The 19,742-nt window shown below is 39.7% G+C and overlaps 1 protein-coding gene across 10 annotated transcripts in view; it reads right to left on the bottom strand.

The window, feature by feature from the left end:
* Positions 1-19,742, bottom strand: part of RASGRF2 (Ras protein specific guanine nucleotide releasing factor 2) — a 240,322-nt gene that overhangs the window by 143,991 nt on the left and 76,589 nt on the right. For 8 of the 10 annotated variants that reach the window (XM_081503811.1, XM_081503812.1, XM_081503815.1 and 5 more), the window contains 3 exons: positions 10,141-10,288; positions 7,779-7,868; positions 3,549-3,802 (listed from right to left, as the gene is read on the bottom strand). In XM_081503811.1, the coding sequence (XP_081359937.1) occupies positions 3,549-3,802; positions 7,779-7,868; positions 10,141-10,288 (492 nt within the window). The remainder of the gene's footprint in view (positions 1-3,548; positions 3,803-7,778; positions 7,869-10,140; positions 10,289-19,742) is intronic. The other 2 variants (XM_081503819.1, XM_081503820.1) reach the window with 1 other exon arrangement.

The raw sequence follows: 19,742 nt of genomic DNA, 5'->3' as shown, positions 1-19,742 counted from the left end.
TGCACCTGCAGAGTGGTGAAGAACAACATAAAACCATCCTGACTAGTCTCACTGTAAAGTCATAACCACAAGCCTAATATGCTAGCAGTTAACATTACACGTCCCTCCTCCATTCACTGTCCTGTTCTCCCTGATTATCATTTCACACCTCTTCCTCTCTTTCCTGACTCCAGCACTTCCCTCCCATCAGCACTGTCACTTGCTGTCCTGATTCCTAACCACATTATGTGTCCAGGTGCTATTCCTTCCCTGTCCATGCTCCCACTTAAAGTCAAGCTCTTGACTTGTTCACCACATTCTATCACTTCTCCTGTCCAAGTACCCTGCTCCAGCAATTCTTCCCTCTCTTTCCCATATCCCTTCCCCCTCTGCCCCTGTCACTGTTGGTGTCATTTTTATCCCATCTAAACACACGCACAAACACACACACACCTTTATATTTCTTTATTTATCTCCAAGTACCACTCTGTTTCTCTGATCCTCTTTATAGCAACCCTCCTTGAAAGAGTTTTCTACACCAGCTCTTTCCAATTCCAATTCCTCTTCTCATCAAATCAGGTTTTGGTCCCTCATCAAAAATTACCAATAAGCTCCAAGTTGTTAAACCCACAGTCAGCTCTCAGTTATTGTTTTATTTGACCTTTTGACATAGTTGTTTGTTCCTGCCTGCACTGGTTTCCAGGACAACCCATCTCCTGGTTTGTATTCTACAACCCTAGCTGACCCTCTTCATTACAATTTTTTGAAGGGGTACAGCTGCTTTACAATGTGGTGTTAATTTCTGCTGCACACAGTGAATCAGCTGTATGTATACATATATCCCCTTCCTCTTGAGCGTCCATCCCACTACCCCAATCCATCCATCCAGGTCAACACAGAGCACTAAGCTGAGCTCCCTGCTCCACGCAGCAGGCTCCTACTAGCTTTCTACTTCACACACGGCAGTGCACACATGGCAACCCTAATCTTCCAGTTCATCCTACCTTCCCCTCCCTGCTGTGGCTTTTCATACTCCTAACCTCTAAATGTTGAAATATCCCAGGGCTCAGTCCTGGGTCCTCTTCTCTCATTCATCTGTACTCACTCCCTTGGTAATCACATTCAGATAAACAACTTTAAACACTATTCATACGCTATTAGACTCCAAAATTTATACCTCCAGCCCTGAACTCCTCCCCTGAGATCCAGACTAACGTCCAACTCTGCTCACTTGATTTCTACATCTGGCTAACAGCATCTCAGACTTGACAAGTTTGAGATAAAAACTCTTGGTCTTTTCCCATAAACTTTTCTTATGTCAATCTTCCCCATTTAATAAATAGCAGCTCCATCTTTCTAGTTATTCAGGCCCAAACCCCTGGACTTTCCTTCAAAATCCACTTCAAACTCATCAGCAAATCTTATTGGCTCTATGTTAAAAATATACCCAGAATTTAATCACTTATCACTACCTCCATCATCTCTTGCCTAGATCACTGCACTAGCCACCTAATAGGCCTCCCTGCCACAGTCATCTCTCACCTGGTTTACTGAAATAGCCACAAAACTGATCTGCCCACAGTCTATACTCAAGAGAAAACCAGGGTGAACATTTTTTTTTCTTTTAAATTAGTTTATTTATCTATTTTTATAACTTCACAATATTGTATTTGTTTTGCCATACATTGCCATGAATCCACCATGGGTGTACATGTTTTTCCCTTCCAGAGTGAACCTGTCACATCATGGTATGCTTCTCCTTAAAACCCCACCAATCTCTCCCCATCTCATTTAGAGTAAAAGAAAACATCTTTACAATGTCTTAACTGTTACCCCTCTGACCTCTCCCTTCATCTGCACTGACACTGGCAGTCCTCAAGCAAGCAAGCCCGGCTCGCTCCAGCCTTGAGCCCTCTGCACAGGGCATCTCCTCTGTGCGCATCTCTCTCCCCCCAGGCAGCCGCACGGCTTGCCTCCTCATCAACTGCAGTCTCTGCTCAAATGTTAACTTATCATTGAGGTCTTTCTAAAAACTGACTATAGAAAAACTACGGGACGTTCTCATAATGTAATACCATGCAGAAATCTTTTTAAAAATAGAATACTGTTTATATATCAAATATGGAAAGATGCCCACGATATACTGTTAAGTTTAATACATACCTGTAAAAAGCAGGCACGTATTAAAGTACTTGCTTTTTGTGTTAGAAGAGGGGAAATAAGACTATATTCAAATTTGATTGACCTACATCAAGAAACACTGTAAGGATATATAGAAAACTAATGAAAACAGTTACAGATAGCAAGTGAGGAAAATGGGGTGGGGAGAGATCGAGTTCAAAGCTGTTAGATGTTTTCATGTTATTTTAATTTTTTTAACCATGTAAATGCATTATCTACTTAAAAAACAAATAAATAACTAAAATGTTAAGGAAAATAGAATACTGGAGTGGGCTGCCATGCCCTCCTCCAGGGAATCTTTCCGACCTAGGGATTGAACCCGGGTGTCTTATGTCTCCTGCATTGGCAGGTGGGTTTTTTACAACTAGTACCACCTGGGAAGCCCAAGCACCACTCAAAAACAAATAAATAACTAAAATGTTAAGTAAAATACCCTGCTGCTGCTGCTAAGTTGCTTCAGTCGTGTCTGACTCTGTGCGACCCCATAGATGGCAGCCCACCAGGCTCCCCCGTCCCTGGGATTCTCCAGGCAAAAACACTGGAGTGGGTTGCCATTTCCTTCTCCAATGCATGAAAGTGAAAAGTGAAAGTGAAGTCGCTCAGTCGTGTCCAACTCTTTGCGACCCCAGTAGTCCTCTTTCTCCCTTCTCCCCTTTCCTTCTTTATTTCTCCCATAGCACTCATCATCATACAAAATACCACATCTTTCACTTATTCACTATTCATTGTCTATATTCCCACATCAGAATTTAAGTTCTAGGAAGGCAGGGACCTTCTGCTTTGTTCACTGATGAATCTTCAGCAGTAAATGCACTATAAATATTTACTGAGCAAATAAATTGACTAGAGATCTTCAGGCCCTCTGTTAATTTTTGTTCTTCCTAAAGTATTTCTGTGTAAGTTATATGTGCTGCTGCTGCTGCTAAATCGCTTCAGTCGTGTCCGACTCTGTGCGACCCCATAAATGGCAGCTCACCAGGCTCAGCCATCCCTGGGATTCTCCGGGCAAGAACACTGGAGTAGGTTGCCATTTCCTTCTCCAAAGTTATATGTGAAGACCTATTAATCACTTCCATTTCCCTCAGGTTATGAAGGAGATAATTTTCCCAACCACACACACAATGACAAGATGTCAGAGGGGTAACAGTAGGCAACGTCATGTCAAATAGAAAAAAAAAAAAGAGAGAGAAAACTAGATGCCAACATACAAAATAAAGATATGAAAATGTGGGCTACTAATGAAACACCAATGATAGCTTTCTTATTTTCAATATCATAAGCTCAATCAGGTGAATTTATGATACCTGTTCTTTTAAGAGTAAAGTAAAACTTCCTTTAAAAACTACAGAGAGGTTTTTCACAAGACCCTTACTTATGCCAAGACAAACCTGTTGAGAAAAATACTGCTGACGTCGTCGTGGCTGATGGGGGGCTTCTTGGAGCTGGCCGCCATGCGCAGGGGCCGCAGGAAGCCATTGACGAGGATGTAGAGCTGGTGAACGTACTCCGACTCGGCCTCGACCATGGTGAACACGATCTGGTTTCTCTTCCTCATGCTTTCGGCGTGAGGAGAACAAATGTAATCTTGCACGATGGTCTTCCATTTCCTTCTACATAACCATCCTCGCATGAAGCTCTGAACCTACAGAACAGCGACAACAGAACAGAAGCGAATCTCAGGGAGGGGTGAGGCAGGCTTCTTAAGCTGGTCAGTAGGGTGTCCATCCTGCACCATATATATCGTGCTCTTTCACTGGAGCACTGGTGGGCCCACCACAGAATAAATAATGTCATGTTTGGACCAAACAGCAGGAAAAAAAAAAGATGATTTTTAAAACAATATTTTTCCTCAGCTGTACAAGTTTCTTCAATAGCTTAAGCTGTTTAGGCCTGCCTAGAAGGATGCATCAAAATATAATAATATCACATATTTAGTTGTTAACATTTCAAGAAAGGAATAAATCGAAGGTTTATTCTTTAACAACATAAAGTCAGGTATTAACATTTTTTAATTGTGGTAAAAAAAAAACACACGTAACATAAAACTTACTTTCTTAACCATTTTTAAGTGTATAGTTCAGTAGTGTTAAGTATAATCACATTGTTGCACATACAGATCTCCAGAACATTTTCATCTTGCGAAACTCAAACTCTGTAATCGTTAAACAACTCTCCATTTCCCCCTTCCCTCAGCCCCTTGTAATCCCCATTCTTCTTCCTGTTTTTATGAATTTAACTACTTTGGATAACTTACATAAGTGGAATCATTCAGTATCTGTCTTCTTGTAACAGATTTATTTCACTTAGTATAATGGCCTCAAAGTTCATCCGTGTTGTAGCATGTGTCAGGATTTCCTTTCTTTTTAAAGCTGAATGATATTCCACTCTGTATATGTATGTATATATAGATATATAACATTTTGTTTATCCATTTATCTGTTGATGAACATTTGGGGTGCTTTCACCTATTGGCTATTGCATATAATGCTGCAATGAATACAGGAGGGCAAGTATCTCTTCAAAATCCTGCTTTCAATTATTTTAGATAAATATTCAGAAGTGGGAGTTCTATTTTTAGATTTTTGAGGAACCACCAAACTGTCTTCCATAGCAGTTGAGCCATTTTACACTCTCACCAACAGAGCACAAGGGTTCCAATTTCTTCATATCATCATCAATATTTGTTATTTGGGTGTTTGTTTTTTTTTATAGTAGTCATCTTAATGGGTGTGAGATAATATTACACTGCAGTTTTGATTTGTACTTCTATGATGCTTAGTGACGTTGATCATCTTTTTCAAGTGTTAGTGATGTCTCTAAAGAATCATCTTTGGAGAAATGTCTACTCAAGTCCTTTGCCTATTTTTAAATCGGATTTGATTTTTTTGTTATGGCTATTTGAGTTTTTTTTTTAAGCTTAAAATAAAGTGCTAGACATCAGCTCATCTGACCCCTTCTTTTTACAGATGAGTAAACTCAATTTCTTGGTTAAGTTACACAGGAAAGCTGCAACCAGGCTCGGCCTTCTTTTACCTGCTTTTTGTTAACTATAAGGACTCTCTTTCTCAGCTACATGGGCAAAAACACACACTAAAAATTCACAATGGTGTTATCTTGTGGGGAAAGAATAAGAAATAAAAATTAAAATCAATGTTGTAGGAAGACAGAAGCCCCTAAAACTGATCTAAATCCCCAAGATATGATTTGAAAAATACCAGGCCAACTGGACAAAGTGTCCTAGCCTTTGCATTTCAGCCAACAAATATTTACTGAGCATCTTTTAAATGCCCAGTTAAATGCTGAGTGCTAAACAGAGAGGTATATGTCATATTCCATAACCCAAAGGCTCTGCCACTTAACCTACTGGGTGACCTTGAACTCTGGGCTCCATTTTCTTATCTACAAAGGAAAAACTGACCCAAAAATCTGAAGTCCCTTCTAAATACAAGAAAAATTATATGATAATTTATTAGTATTTGTTATATCTAAGCAGCAGATTAAGCAACAAAGCAGGTTGCAAAGTCATGTATAATTGAAAGCAATAAATTACTATCAAATCTTTTTTTAGTATCGTTTTCTTATTAACACATTCTTATACTTTTTTTCATACTATTTCTCCCATATGGTCTCAATTATCATGCATCTAAACAACTATTCTTCTTTTGCAATATTTAAAACGGTCTCATTTACCAACTGATGTCAGCACACTATCAGTTTTCATAATAGGCATTCACACAGTTGTCATACCTCAAGCAATAAAAATTAAAAACACATTTTAGTAGAATTATATGGAGAAAATTATATACATATTATTTGGAGAAATCACATGGGAAATTTCTGTGAACCAATTTCAATTTTGGTCTCCTGAAGTTAAAAAATTATGTTGCTATTTGTAAATACCAGCATAGAGAATCTAATTCATTTGTGGGGCTTCCCTGGTGGCTTTGACGGTAAAGCCTCTGCCTACAATGCGGGAGACGCAGGTTCGATCCCTGAGTCGGGAAGATCCTCTGGAGAAGGAAACGGCAACCCACTCCAGTACTCTTGCCTGGAGAATCCCATGGACAGAGAAGCCTGGTAGGCTACAGTCCACGGAGTCGCAAAGAGTCAGACACGACTGAACAACTAACACACACACACACAATTCATTTGTAAACATCCCTTTCCACAGAGACGTTGGTCTAATTGGGGACATAAAGAGCAGTAGAGTTAAGTTGAAAACCTGTTAACAAATTTAAAAGAAAGGTTTTTTAAAAATTATTTCTATTATGAAAGAGGAAGACAGAAACTATAAAATGTATTTTACCATTATTCCTCCATTTAACAGAAGTATTTTCAAAAATCAACTGAATTTGTGTTAAATAAAAGAATCTGCCTTCAATGCAGGAGATCTGGATTGAATCCCTGAGTTAGAAAGATCCTCTAGAGAAGGAAATGGCAACCCACCCCAGTATTCTTGCCTGTAGAATTCCACGGACAGAGGAGACTGGTGAGCTAGCTACAGTCCATGGGATTGCAAAGAGTCGGGCTTTGACTCTTAACTTGAGTGATTAACACAAACAAAATCTATTTACTTGAGCGATATTGCCTGCCATGCAAAAGCTGGCTTGTTTACTTGCTAACATTTTCTACAACAGGACGGTACTACAATTGTATTTTACTGATATCTTTGTTTATATGGAGCTGCATGTTATTAAAAGAAAGGCAACAGCATTCATCTTGTAACAATAACATAAACCAAATTTAATTTAAAGATTTTCAAATTCTAAGAGAGGAATGTTTTTATTTTACTTTGTTATTTCTTGAAAACTGAAAACAGTGCAACTTAGTCCTGAGGAGCTTTTCTATTTCAAATTCTGAGCGATATTTAAAGTTTTATTGCAACTGAAGGGGAATAATTACCTAGCACAGGAAAACAGGAATAAGAAAAAAATGAAGATGAAATAAAATTCTGTAACTGTGCACCTTTTAACATAATGTTAACACAGCTGAATCAGTGCTTTTACACAGGACAACTAAGATTGTGGAATTCAAAATCGAGATGACTTAAATCAAACACAGTAGACTAGAGAGAGTGCCAGGGTCTGGTTAATTGCAGAAGTTGTATAGTTGTAAGTGACAGTAAGATGGAAGGAGTTGCTGATTATGTGGATGTGAAACAAGAAAGAAACAACAATAAAACAGAAACCTGAGCAGATGTATTGATTCACTCAGTTTTCTCACATGCTCAAAAAAAAAATAAACTTCTCTAAATAAACACTGAAGACTAAAGCTAAAAGAAACATTTTTGAAGTGTAATTTAAAAATATAAAAGCAGCACAAACACCAGAAAGTTCAGCAGCACTCAAATAACCCAAATGGAGAATACCACTGTCTTAATGTCCAGCTTTGGCATCCTTCTCACAGAATCCACAAATGGATTCCCAGAACTGGAAAGAAATCTCAAGCCAAAGCTTTTCCAGAGAAGTAACCATGTGTGATAATTCCGAAGCAGAAGTCAGGGAGCCATTGGGAGAGAAACACCAAGATTATTCTTAGCTCAGAGTCAGGGTGGCAAAGACCTCACTACGGAAAGACAACTGGTCCCCACCACATGTGCCCAAAGCTGGAAACGCTACCTTTTTTATCTTCTTGATGTCTGGATCCTCATCTTCTTGATTGCTTTGGTAAGGTCTCATTCGTTCCTTTGTTTTATTAAGAGCGACAATCTGTAACACAAAATTGGTCCATTTCATGATTTGGGAAACACTAGGCTAAAGCCATATATCACAGGAAGTTATGCTTACAAGGTAGCTTATAAGATCTTCAGGAAACATTCGCTTTTCAGGCACACTATCTTTGTTTGATGCTAAGGCAGGGGAAGCCTGAACTTTACCCCAAAGTTGTCTTACTATGCTGCTAACAAAAGTGCTTATAAGAAGTGACTGTGGAGGGTATGAACTGGGGTCTGGGTTACAGAAATGTGAGTCCAAAACTAGACCCCGACTGCCAGTGATGACCAGACCAAGGCCTTCTCAGCATCTCAGTGGTGTGTCAAGCATCTTATCAAAGGCAGCTTCCTGTAAGGCCCTCTGATCTCCAAATGCAATGACACTCAGCTCCAAGCTCGTGCTTTCTATGATCAGCCTGCACCCTTCCAAGCACAGACAGTGCAGCAGAGTCACAGATCTCCTCAGGAAACTGGTAACTGCAAAGGGAGCTCCCGAGTCCAGGGGCTTGGACAAGCCAGCCAAGAAAAGACAAAAAGGCAAAAAGAATTGAAACCACCTGGGATCTCTTTTTAGCCTCCTCATTTTTGTGACTCAAAACCAGATAGCCTCAGAACCAGAACCACACTTAGCAATGAAATTCATTGGACATAGAATCTCTATCACTCAACTGCAGGCTCCTTCAAACTTAAGGACCGATTCAGATTTACCAACAAGCAAACACTTAAACACTGAGGTCATAATTGCCCACTCGGACCTGTCTTTACATTTTGTCCCCATTACCAAACACTCTCCTCTGCCATTTTTCTGGCAGGGAAGTGGGCAAATAAGAGGAGTAGGAAATAAATTATGGCTCCTGTCAAGCGACCACACAAGACAGACCTGCTACTGACAGTTTGTAGCTGCAATATATATTCAGACTAAAAAAGAACATAGTGAAGGCAGATAAGCACACACAAATAAATATTGGGGAACACTGCTTGCTGCTGAGTTTCTCTCATGGAGTAAATGCCAACCTCTTTCACTTAGCAGACAAGCATCTGCTCTAGCTAACTGTGGCGAAGACAGAACACAATAATTTCGTTTTAAATTACAGTGCCTGATATAGTTTTTTAAAACGCAGGTTTGTTATGTTTTCTGTTGTTGTTTTCACTATCTCAGATTTCAGGGTTGGATCGGGAAGTTAACAACACTAATGATATGGTGAACCGTCTGCAACTTTGCATCCTCAGAGAGGCAATCAGATCCCAATGGGAATATCAGCTTATACCCTGCTCTGTCTGCTGGAGGTCAGGTACACGGGCAGCAGGAGGTGAAAACCCTCTCAGAATTTGCAGAGTCTGTCTCAAAAGAAGATGTGAGGAAATGAAGAAGAAAATGTTGAATGACAGAAAAACAAGAAATGACCCAGATTGAGGAGCTTGCGGTTTGTTTCTATCGACAAAGTTACAATCAGCAGTAGGTTTCATTCTGTCCTATTTTTTTCTTTGAAGCTAAGAAGACGCTATTGCACCACTGGTCAGAAAGAGTAGAAAAACTTCACTTCCTACATTCCTCTGCAATTCTTCAGGTATTGATCACTTCCCACAAGGCATGACAGGGAAACAACGGAAGGTACACTCAGGTTTCTGTATACACACGGAGGCACCTTGGGGAGAAGGGGGGACCCATACACACCGCAACAGCTGCTGTCTCCACGACCACTTGAGTCAATCTCACTCTCTGGGGGTGCAGAGCCTGAGGAGTTCACAGTCAGGGTGGGGCAGGGAGGGAGGCAGGAATTCCAGCTTCAGGAAAAAATGCACCCTAGCATATGTCTCATACTTTAACCCAAATGAGTTTTTCAAAATTCTATAGAGGAGAAGGTTGGACCCTTTAGACTGAGAAAAAAAAAGCAAAAACTTTCTGACTTCATGTTTGAACCTTCTTTAGTCGTCATTCAGACTTTTACACTGAATCTATGACAGGTTCACAATAATCATTACTATGAATCCATCTGAAAACAGATAAATACTATAGTCAATTCTTGAATATTCAAGCAAATGAAGGACATCAGGAGCACAAATAATGTAAAGCTAGAATATTATCCGGATATTTTATTGTACATATTTACCTAATCCTAACTTAGAAAATATATTCATTTCTCATGTACCTGTGACAGTAGAGGAACTAAATTTGGGATCAAAATTTTGCCCCTACAGGCTTTAAGTAACCATGAGGAGATGACAATAAACATGAAACAATGAGAAGGAGTCTATCAACTAGGAAATACCTCTGATTTAAGCCTTTCGATTTCTGTATCTTGATCTTCAAGTTGATGGCGGAGTTGGTTAGCTGCAATTTTTTCTGTTTCTACGATCTGAACTAGATGAATGTACTTCTGCATTAATACTTCCCTCTCAATCAAAATGTCTGCATAACTTAAGAGAAAATTACAGTTAGTCATTGAGATATTATTCTACTACAGTTTCATATAGAACAGCATATTCTATGTTTATTTAAAAAGAAGCCATAGAGTTTAACTAATTCTATGTAAACATTAACGTTTGGCTTACATTTGGTATCCTTTAACTATGTAGACTTTGACTCATTGCCTTTTTACATAACCTTTAGAAGAGTTTATTTTACGATGGCTGCAACTCACAACTTTGTCATATAAATGAGAAAGATGCAAAGCAAATCTATTGTTTTATAAAGAAAATAGTGGAACTTCTTTAATAAAAACTGAAGTTTTTGAACTGATGGCACATATTTAAAGTATTTCACAGGGTAAGGCATTAGCCAATCAGAACAGACCAACTACCAAACAGAATGAATGCAGGAACCGTCAGAAAAGGCCCTGGCTGAAGAGAACAATGGTGACTGTACCACCAGCCTGGCTCTCTTCAGGATTATGGGACCTCTGACTTCACGCTTCCCAAAACCAATAGAGGCAAAAACTTTATTCTAAAAACAAGTGTAGATTCTTGGGCCCTGACATCATCAGCCTAATTTGTTTCCACTACTTTGGCCAAGCGTGAAAAGCATGACATTCTCTCTTAGATTTTTTTATTGATCTCTGTGGCACCCAGATTTTTGCTTCCAGAGCTTCCTGTGCTATTTAGGGTGGTAAAATATTTGTTTGTCCATTCCCATAATCTTCTCCATTTGATGTGATAACAGTAATAATAACTATTTACTGAGCATGTAGGATGTATCACATATATTCTCTTCCTCCCAGCAACCCCAAGAGACAAGACTTTATCACTCCTGTTGTACAGAGAAAGAATCTGATCCTCACAGCTAATAGGTGGCAGGACTGGGATTCAAATCAAGGTCTATCTGTCCCCAAGCTCATGTTCTTAACCACAAGATAAACTGTCTCTCTAATGAGAAACAGCACACTGGATATAAACAAGAATATCATAACAGATAAGTTTTGAGATATCTGCCCCCTTGATATATGTTCTACCCCCCCTACCTCTTCTTTGAGAACCTGGGCTGTGGTAGTCCTGTTTATACCACAAAATCTGCCCTCATGATCACATTGCACTGGTCAAAAAAGAGATAACTGGCCCAAGCTAAACCAAGCTGGATTATTTCTCTTTGGAATCTGGGACTGTGCCTCTGACTAATTTGCTTGAACTGAGGTGATATAAACTTGGAAATTCAGATTACTATTATTGATCAGCCACATTTGGCCACACCCATGCCAAAACAAAGATAGAAAAGAATAAGCAGATGTTCAGAAAAACAGAGACAAGAGAGAAAAAGCCTGAGACAGAAAGGTAATTACTTCCTGTAATTACCTTTGGCTCTTTAGTTTCTGGTCCCAGACCCTCATGATATCTGAATATAATTTTACCCTTGGGTTTGGTAAGATCCTATTGCAGTTTCCATGTAATTGATTTTCCTTCTAACCTACACTAGTTTGAAATAGATTTTTGTTACTTGGAACTAAAAGAGTCTTAAGACAATTCTAAAAATCACAATTTTAGTTCAGTTATCTCAGCATTCTCAGCACTTACATCATGTGTGCCATTAGTGTTAGAAAAAAAAAAAAACAAACGCATAGTGTCAGCAATATTTTAAGTCACTTGTTCTAAGAAATTACCCTAAGAGGAGGAAGAAATGCAGTCTAAGTGTAAATGGGAAGAGGGGGAAAGGAGAAAAAAGGCACAGTCCTCAAAGAAATATGCTTTAGGGTACTTTAAAAGGAGGAAGTAATAATAGAGATGAGAAAATTACTTATTATAATGAAAACTCTACCCTTTCTCATCAGTTTTATTAGAAATATGCCAAATTTATTACAAACATGTTAGATCAGTGTTAGGTGGCAAAAGAGTATTTTATTTTCTTCTATAAAAAGAAAAAGTCCAGACCAGTATGTAGAGCTGAATTCACGCAGACTCATCATTGATATCTGTCTCCCTTCATTTCCAAGGTCCTGCTGAAATGCTAGGAAAACTGGTTTTTGTTTAAAGAAGGAAACCGTAACAGCATTATAAAACAGGAAAATATGTCATCAACAGACCAGAAGTTTTATGAAATTCCATGAAGAGAAAACTAAGAAGAATCAGAATGGTGGGAAAATCAGAGCAAGGAAACCACACAGGCAGACGCCTTGCACAGGCATGGTTCCCACCAAGAGTGGCCAAAGAAGCTCCAAGTCCAGAATCAACAAACACAAAGGACAGGAGACGGCAAGGGAAGGATCATCAGGGTCTTCCATTAAACAAGAGCGTTCAGAACATCTGGAAGTTAGGTTCCTCCTCTTCCCATTCTACAAGACAGAGAGAAAAGGTCCAACTGGCAAGAATGGCATGCCCTCAAGTCAGCCGAAGATCTGCTCTCTGTAGAAAGCGGGCCACCTTCCCGAAGAAGGCTCCTCATGAGGGGGTTAGACTCCGGGAGCAGAGTTTGGCTTTACATCACATCCACTGCATACACAAGACACAGACCAAAAGGGAAAGGCACTGATGAGGGACAAGGAGTGAAATACACTGTATGAATTTTCTATTGGGTAACAAATTACCACAAATACAGTGGTTTAAACAGCACATACATATTATCTCCTAGATTCTGTGGGTCAGTTTAGCTGGACCCTCAACTCAGAGTCTCCCAAGGTTGCTACCAAGGTATAAGTCCAGGTGCATTCTGTTCTAGAGGCATGAATGAGAAAGAACCCACACTCATGTTCACTCAGGCTGTTGGAAAAGGGATTTTCTTGCAGCTACAGAACTCAGGCAGTTTGCTTCTTCATCGCCAGCCGGAGAACATCTCTGACCTCAGGGACAGCTTCCACCCACCTCTCATTTGATTAAGTCAGGCCCAGCCAGGAAAAGCTCCTTTTTAATTAACTCAAAATCAACTGATTTAGGACCTTAATCACATCTGCAAAATCCCTTTTCCTTTGCCAGAGAAGGTAATCTAGAAGCCACTATTCACTCGTGTTTGCTATATACTAGTTGCTGGTAGCAAGTCACAGGTTCCACCCAAGCACACTAAAGGGGATGGAGCCTGACAAAGGAGAGTCCCAGCCAATCTTGCTGCCGTCTGCCCACATACCTGAAAAGGAAGCTTGCACAAGCACAAAAGGCACACACAGACCCTTGTTCACAGACACAGTGTTAAGCCTAGGCCAGCTACGTGTAGTAACCCTCAAGATCCTCCATTGAGAAAGAAAGATCACTAGACACTTGAGAAAATTAATCCCTAAGAAAAGAAGTAGGCAGCACGTAAGATGACCCCTAGTGATGGAACAGATCACAGCAAAAGTGATGGGATGGCACTTCCAAGATCAGTTTACAAGGAGACTCTGGATTCCATCTTATTACTGGCCTTCTCTTATCTTGCCGGTTTGTGCCGGAGCCACTGCCATGTTGTGAGCTGCTACACAGAGAGGCCCACACAGACAGAAACTGAGAGAGGCCTCAGCCAACAGCTGATGAGAAACTGAGGCTTCGGTCCAACCACTGGTAAGGAAGTGAATCCAGCCAACAATCAGGTGAGTGAGTACCTTCTGAACCTGCAGGTGCGACCGCAGACCTGGCGGACACCAGGATTGCTGCCTTGCAACCTCAGGGCAGAGGCATCCAGCACAACCACACCTAGATTCCCAAGCCACAGAGACTGTGGGGGAAGATAATTTGTGTATTGTTTCAAGCACTGGGGAGTCAACTGTTGAGCGGCAAGAGTTAATAAGTAAAGCCTCAAATGAACAAACAGAAGAGATACTAGGGAAACAAGGCTAATCAGGCAACAAAGATTTATTATCTTCAGAGAGATATGGAAGAATAGTAGAGCCAAAAGACAAAAAGTGGCTGCCACAGAAAAGAAGTAATCAAATAGCAGGAAGAGTTCTTGGAAACAAAAACAATTACTGAAAATTTTCAGGTCAATGAATGTGCTAACCAATAAACCAGACATGGCTAAAATCTAAGCTGGGCGGTGGCAGAGATAAAGAACACTGAACAAAAATACAAAGAGATTAAAAATAGGAAAGAAAATTTGAGCAGCATGGAGTACAGATCCAAGAAGTCTAAAAACTTATGGGAGTTTCAGAAGGAAAGAAAAACACAAAGAATGTGATGGGGAGCAAATAAGAAATCCAAAAAGCCTTCCTTGAACTGAACACAGTAAAGTTCAAATACAAAGGCTAATCCAAATGTCAGAGAGAATAAATGAAAAAAATGTCATACCCTGTCACACCCTGGTAAATATCAGAGCTCTAAGGATAGAGAAAAATTATGAAATCTTCCAAAGAGAAACCATAGGTTAGGTAAAGAAAGTGAGTATCAAGCAGATGCACTCCTCTTCAGTAACCTAGGGAGTTAGATCCCAATACAGAATTGAACATCAGCCTTGATAGTTGGTACATAACATTTGTATAACCACGATGCAAATGCCCCTCACTATTTTTTAATTTTCAGAATCAACAGAGGCTTAATTAAATTTAGAGAACAGAAGGTAAATGTTTAAAAGTTTATAAACAGAATAAATAATAGTGAAAGTAATAAAACCTCAGCATTAGAAGAGAGAAAAGAACAATAAAAACATATTAAATGTCTCAATTTATGTATCTTGCATAGCAGAGAGTCAATACATACTGTCCAAAGCTGGTAAATTAACAGAGGCTTAATAATATGATTTTAAGATATAAAGTCAACCACTGTAAGTAACACAAACAAGGGGACAGAGGAAGGAGAGGTAAGAGATTTGTAAGAGTGTTAAAGTCTTCATCTTTATAACAGGGAGCAAATAATATTGCTTAAAATTATTGAGTCAAGAAATAGATAAAAGGACTTCATAGAAAATAATATATGAATGAATAATAAATACAGAAAAAAGGTGCTACTTAATCATATAAGTAAAAATTGTTTCTTTCACAAGGGCTTCCCTTGTGGCTCAGCTGGTAAAGAATCTGCCTGCAATGAGGGAGACCTGGGTTCAATCCCCGGATTGGGAAGATCCCTTGGCAAAGGGAAAGGCTACCTGGCCTGGAGAATTCCATGGACTATATAGTCCACAGGGTCACAAAGAGTCAGACACGACTGCACAACTTTCACTTTTCAAAAATTGTTTGTCAAATTTATCAAGAGTTTCAATAAACAATGCTACTCAGCACCAGCAAAGATATGTTACAATGGGTACTCTACTGGAGTGAACTATGTCACAATATGTATCAAGATATACTAAAAAGGTCATACACATCCTTGGTCATGGTAATTACACTTCTAATCATCTAACCCAAGGAAAATAAACAGAGATTTGCACAAAGTTGTACAAAGAAACAAGATGTGCATTCATTAATTATTTTAATGAATATAAGAAAGTGCAAACAATCTAAATGTACATGTATATAATATGGAAGTGATTAAACAAGCGATAGTAAATCTACACAATGGAATGATACATGCCATTTAAAATCATATTTTAAAAGAACAGTAACATAACGAAGACAAATCTAAGACTTACTAATAAGTGAACAACAATAACAAAAACTCCAGGAGATAAAAATAAACATGTTTGTGCATGCACATAAGTTCAATTGCAGAGAGAGAAAATTATGTATATCACAGATATAAGGGTTGGGAAGGAGGGGTGACCAAGAGGGCATGATAGGCACTCCAAATACAAAAAGCAGTGTTCTTTCGCTGGTACAATTATGGGTAATTTTTAATTAACTTCTTCTGTGCTTTTCTGTATTTTTCCAGCACCTCTATAATTTTAAGTGGAAGCCCCAATAAACCAATCCTAATGACAGGTATTTACTCTGTGAGACGGGATTATGTGATGTTTATTTCCATCTTAATATGTTCCTGTGACTCCAAATTCCTCCTTTCATTCAATGTTTATTGACTGGCACGTACCTAGAAACTGTTCAAAGCACTGGATACAGGAGTAAACAAGGCAGAAAAAACAACAACAACAAAACCTGTGCTCTTGTGAAGTTTACACTGTAGTACAGAGCAAAAAAAGATCCTAATGACCCAGATAACCACGATAATGTGGTCACTTACCTAGAGCCAGACAACCTGGAGTGTGAAGTCAGGTGGGCCCTAGGAAGCATCACTATAAACAAAGCTATTGGAGGTGATGGAATGCCAGCTGAGCTATTTCAAATCCAAAACAATGACGCTGTGAAAGTGCTGCACTCTAAATGTCGGCAAATTTGGAAAACTCAGCAGTGGCCACAGGACTGGAAAGAGTCCGTTTTCATTCCAATCCCAAAGAAGGGCGATGCCAAAGAATATTCAAACTACCATATAATTGTGCCCATGCTAGTAAGGTTTTTCTCAAAATTCTTCAAGCTAGGCTTCAGCAGTATGCGAACCTAGAACTTCCACATGGACAAGCTGGATTTAGAAAAGACAGAGGAACCAGAGATCAAATAGCCAACATTCTCTGGATAAGCAAAGGAATTCCAGAAAAACACCTACGGCTGCTTCATTGACTACATTAAAGCCTTTGATGGTATGGATCACAACAAACTGTGGAAAATTCTTAAAGAGATGGGAATACCAGACCACCTTATCTGTCTCCTGAGAAGCCTGTATATGGGTCAAGAAGCAACAGTTAGAACCGGACATGGAATAATGACTAGTTCAAAATTGGGAAAGGAGTGCGTCAAAGCTGTATATTTTCACCCTGCTTATTTAACTTATATGTAAACAACATCATGCAGAATTCCAGGCTGGATGAATCACAAGCTGGATTCAAGACTGCCGGAAGAAACATCAACAAGCTCAGATATGCAGATGATACCACTCTAATGACAGAAAGCGAAGAGGAACTAAGGAGCCTCTTGATGAGGGTGAAAGAGGAGAGTGAAAAAGCTGGCTTAAAACTCAACATTCAAAAACCTAATATCATGGCATCCAGTCCATCACTTCATGGCAAATAGAAGGGGGAAAAGTGGAAGCAGTAACAGATTTTATTTTCTTTGGCTCCAAAATCATTGTGGATTGTGACTGCAGCCATGAAATTAAAAGATGCTTGATCCTTGGAAGGAAAGCAATGATAAACCTAGACAGCATATTAAAAAGCAGAGATATCACTTTGATGACAACGGCCCATATAGTCAACGCTATGGTCCTTCCAACAGTCATGTATGGATATGAGAGTTGGAGCATAAAGAAGGTTGAGCACCAAAGAATTGATGCCTTTGAACTCTGGTGTTGGAGAAGATTCTTGAGAGTTTCTTGGACTGTAAGGAGATGCAACCAGTCCATCCTAAAGGAGATCAGTCCGGGGTGTTCATTGGAAGAACTGATGTTGAAGCTGAAACTCCAATACTTTGGCCACCTGACAGGAAGAACTGACTCTTTGGAAAAGATCCTGATGCTGGGAAAGATTGAAGGCAGGAGGAGAAGGGGATGACAGAGGTTGAGATGGTTGGATGGCATCACCGACTCAACAGACATGAGTTTGAGTAAACTCTGGGAGTTGGTGATGGACAGGGAGGCCTGGCGTGCTGCAGTCCATGGGGTCACAAAGAGTTGGACACGACTGAGCGACTGAACTGAACTGAACTGATGGTTTTTTCAACAGTCATGTATGGATATGAGAGTTGGAGCATAAAGAAGGTTGAGCACCAAAGAATTGATGCTTTTGAACTGTGGTGTTGGAGAAGATTCTTGAAAATCTCTAGGACTGCAAGGAGATCAAATTAGTCAGTCTTAAAGGAACTCCACCCTGAATATTCATTGGAAGGACTGATGCTGAAGTTGAAGCTCTAATACTTTGGCCACCTGACACAAGGAGCCGACTCACTGGAAAAGATCTTGATGCTGGGAAAAATTGAAGGAAAAAGGAGAAGGGATTGGCAGAGGAAGAGATGGTTAGATCACATCACTGACTCAGTGGACATAAATCTGAGCAAAGTCCATGAGACAGTGAAGGACAGGGGAGCCTGGCGTGCTGCAGTCCATGGGGTGGCAAAGAGTCAGACACGACTGACTTAGTGACTGAACAACAACACAGCAAAAGACATTAAAATAAGAAAAATATGTAGTGTGCTGTTGCTGTTTAGTCCTTCTCCAGGGGATGTTCCCAACCCAGGGATCAAATCCATGTCTCCTGCATTGGCAGGTAGATTCTTTATCACTAAGGCACCTGGGAAGCCCAAACAGTATGCTACTGGTGATCATTACCTTAAAGGAAAAAAACAGAGGAGTAGGAAAGGAAATGGGGGAGATGGGTTTACAATTTTAACCAGGATATGAGAGACAGTCTTACTGAGAAGCCAGCACTGGAGTAATGAATGATCTAAGAGAGCCTTGTGGCCAGCTCGGGAGGAGCCTGCCAGGTAGAGGAAACAGCAAGTGCAAAAGCCCTGTCGTGGGAGTGGGTCTGGCCTGTATGGGAATGGCAAAGTGGCCAGTTTGCTAGGGGGCATATGTGAGAGGCAGAAGAGGGGACAGAATTTTAATGCATGTAGGGCTTTAAAGACCAATATAAAGTCTAGGTTTTCACCCTGTATGAGATGCAAAACTTTAATCAGCGGTGTAGCAAGATCTGACTTCTTTACAGGATCACACTGGATGCTGTGATATGAAAGGACAGAGCTGAGGGGTGGACTATAAAGGAGAAAGGGAGACCAGTGGAATTTCCACAATAATCCAGGAAAAAATGTTAAAGACTAGTCCATCATCTAGCGTGGGACCTGGCACAAAACAGTCATTCAATTGAAATCATTGTCAAATGAAAAAAAAAGTCACTTAATATGATTTGTTTTGCATAGTTTATTCTTCTTTACAAAATAATTTTCTTTTCTAATAATTTTCAAGTCATTTGAAGTATTTCATTGGGTTTCCCCAGTTTACTCTTATAGGGATATTGTCCCCACCTTAAAAATCATAGTTTTTTTTAATGTACCCCATCAGTAAAATAAAAAATGTACTACAGACTGGGTCAAGTCAGTGAAGACACATGCATGGCTTCCCTTTAGTGTAGGAATTTTCAGAGCACTGTTATTTCTATTCTACTATATTACCAATACATGTTTTGTCTGATTAAATTTTCTGGTTACTAGATAATGCTCATGTTTAAGTGTTTCAGTCTAAACTATTCATTACTTCTGTTTTGCAATTTATTCACTTAGTTTTTGTTATTCAGTTTAAGATTCCTTGAGAAAAAATGGTTCCTCATTGCCAAGGGAAATAATAAAATTAAGCCATATAAATGAACATGATGGAAACCAAGCTAAGCTGTTGAGTACCAACAGATGGCAAGTCTGAGAAATATATGCTAAGTCGCTTCAGTCGTGTCTGACTCTGTGCGACCCCATAGATGGCAGCTCACCAGGCTCCACCGTCCCTAGGATTCTCCAGGCAAGAACACTGGAGTGGGTTGCCATTTCTTTCTCCAGTGCATGGAAGGGAAAAGTGAAAG

Source organism: Giraffa tippelskirchi, chromosome 6 (genome assembly GCF_054371585.1).
Source record: "Giraffa tippelskirchi isolate mGirTip1 chromosome 6, T2T-mGirTip1v1.2.pri, whole genome shotgun sequence".
NCBI classification, from domain to species: Eukaryota; Metazoa; Chordata; class Mammalia; order Artiodactyla; family Giraffidae; genus Giraffa; species Giraffa tippelskirchi.
The sequence above is the reverse complement of the archived record's forward strand: the minus strand, read 5'-3'. Positions and strand labels throughout refer to the sequence as shown.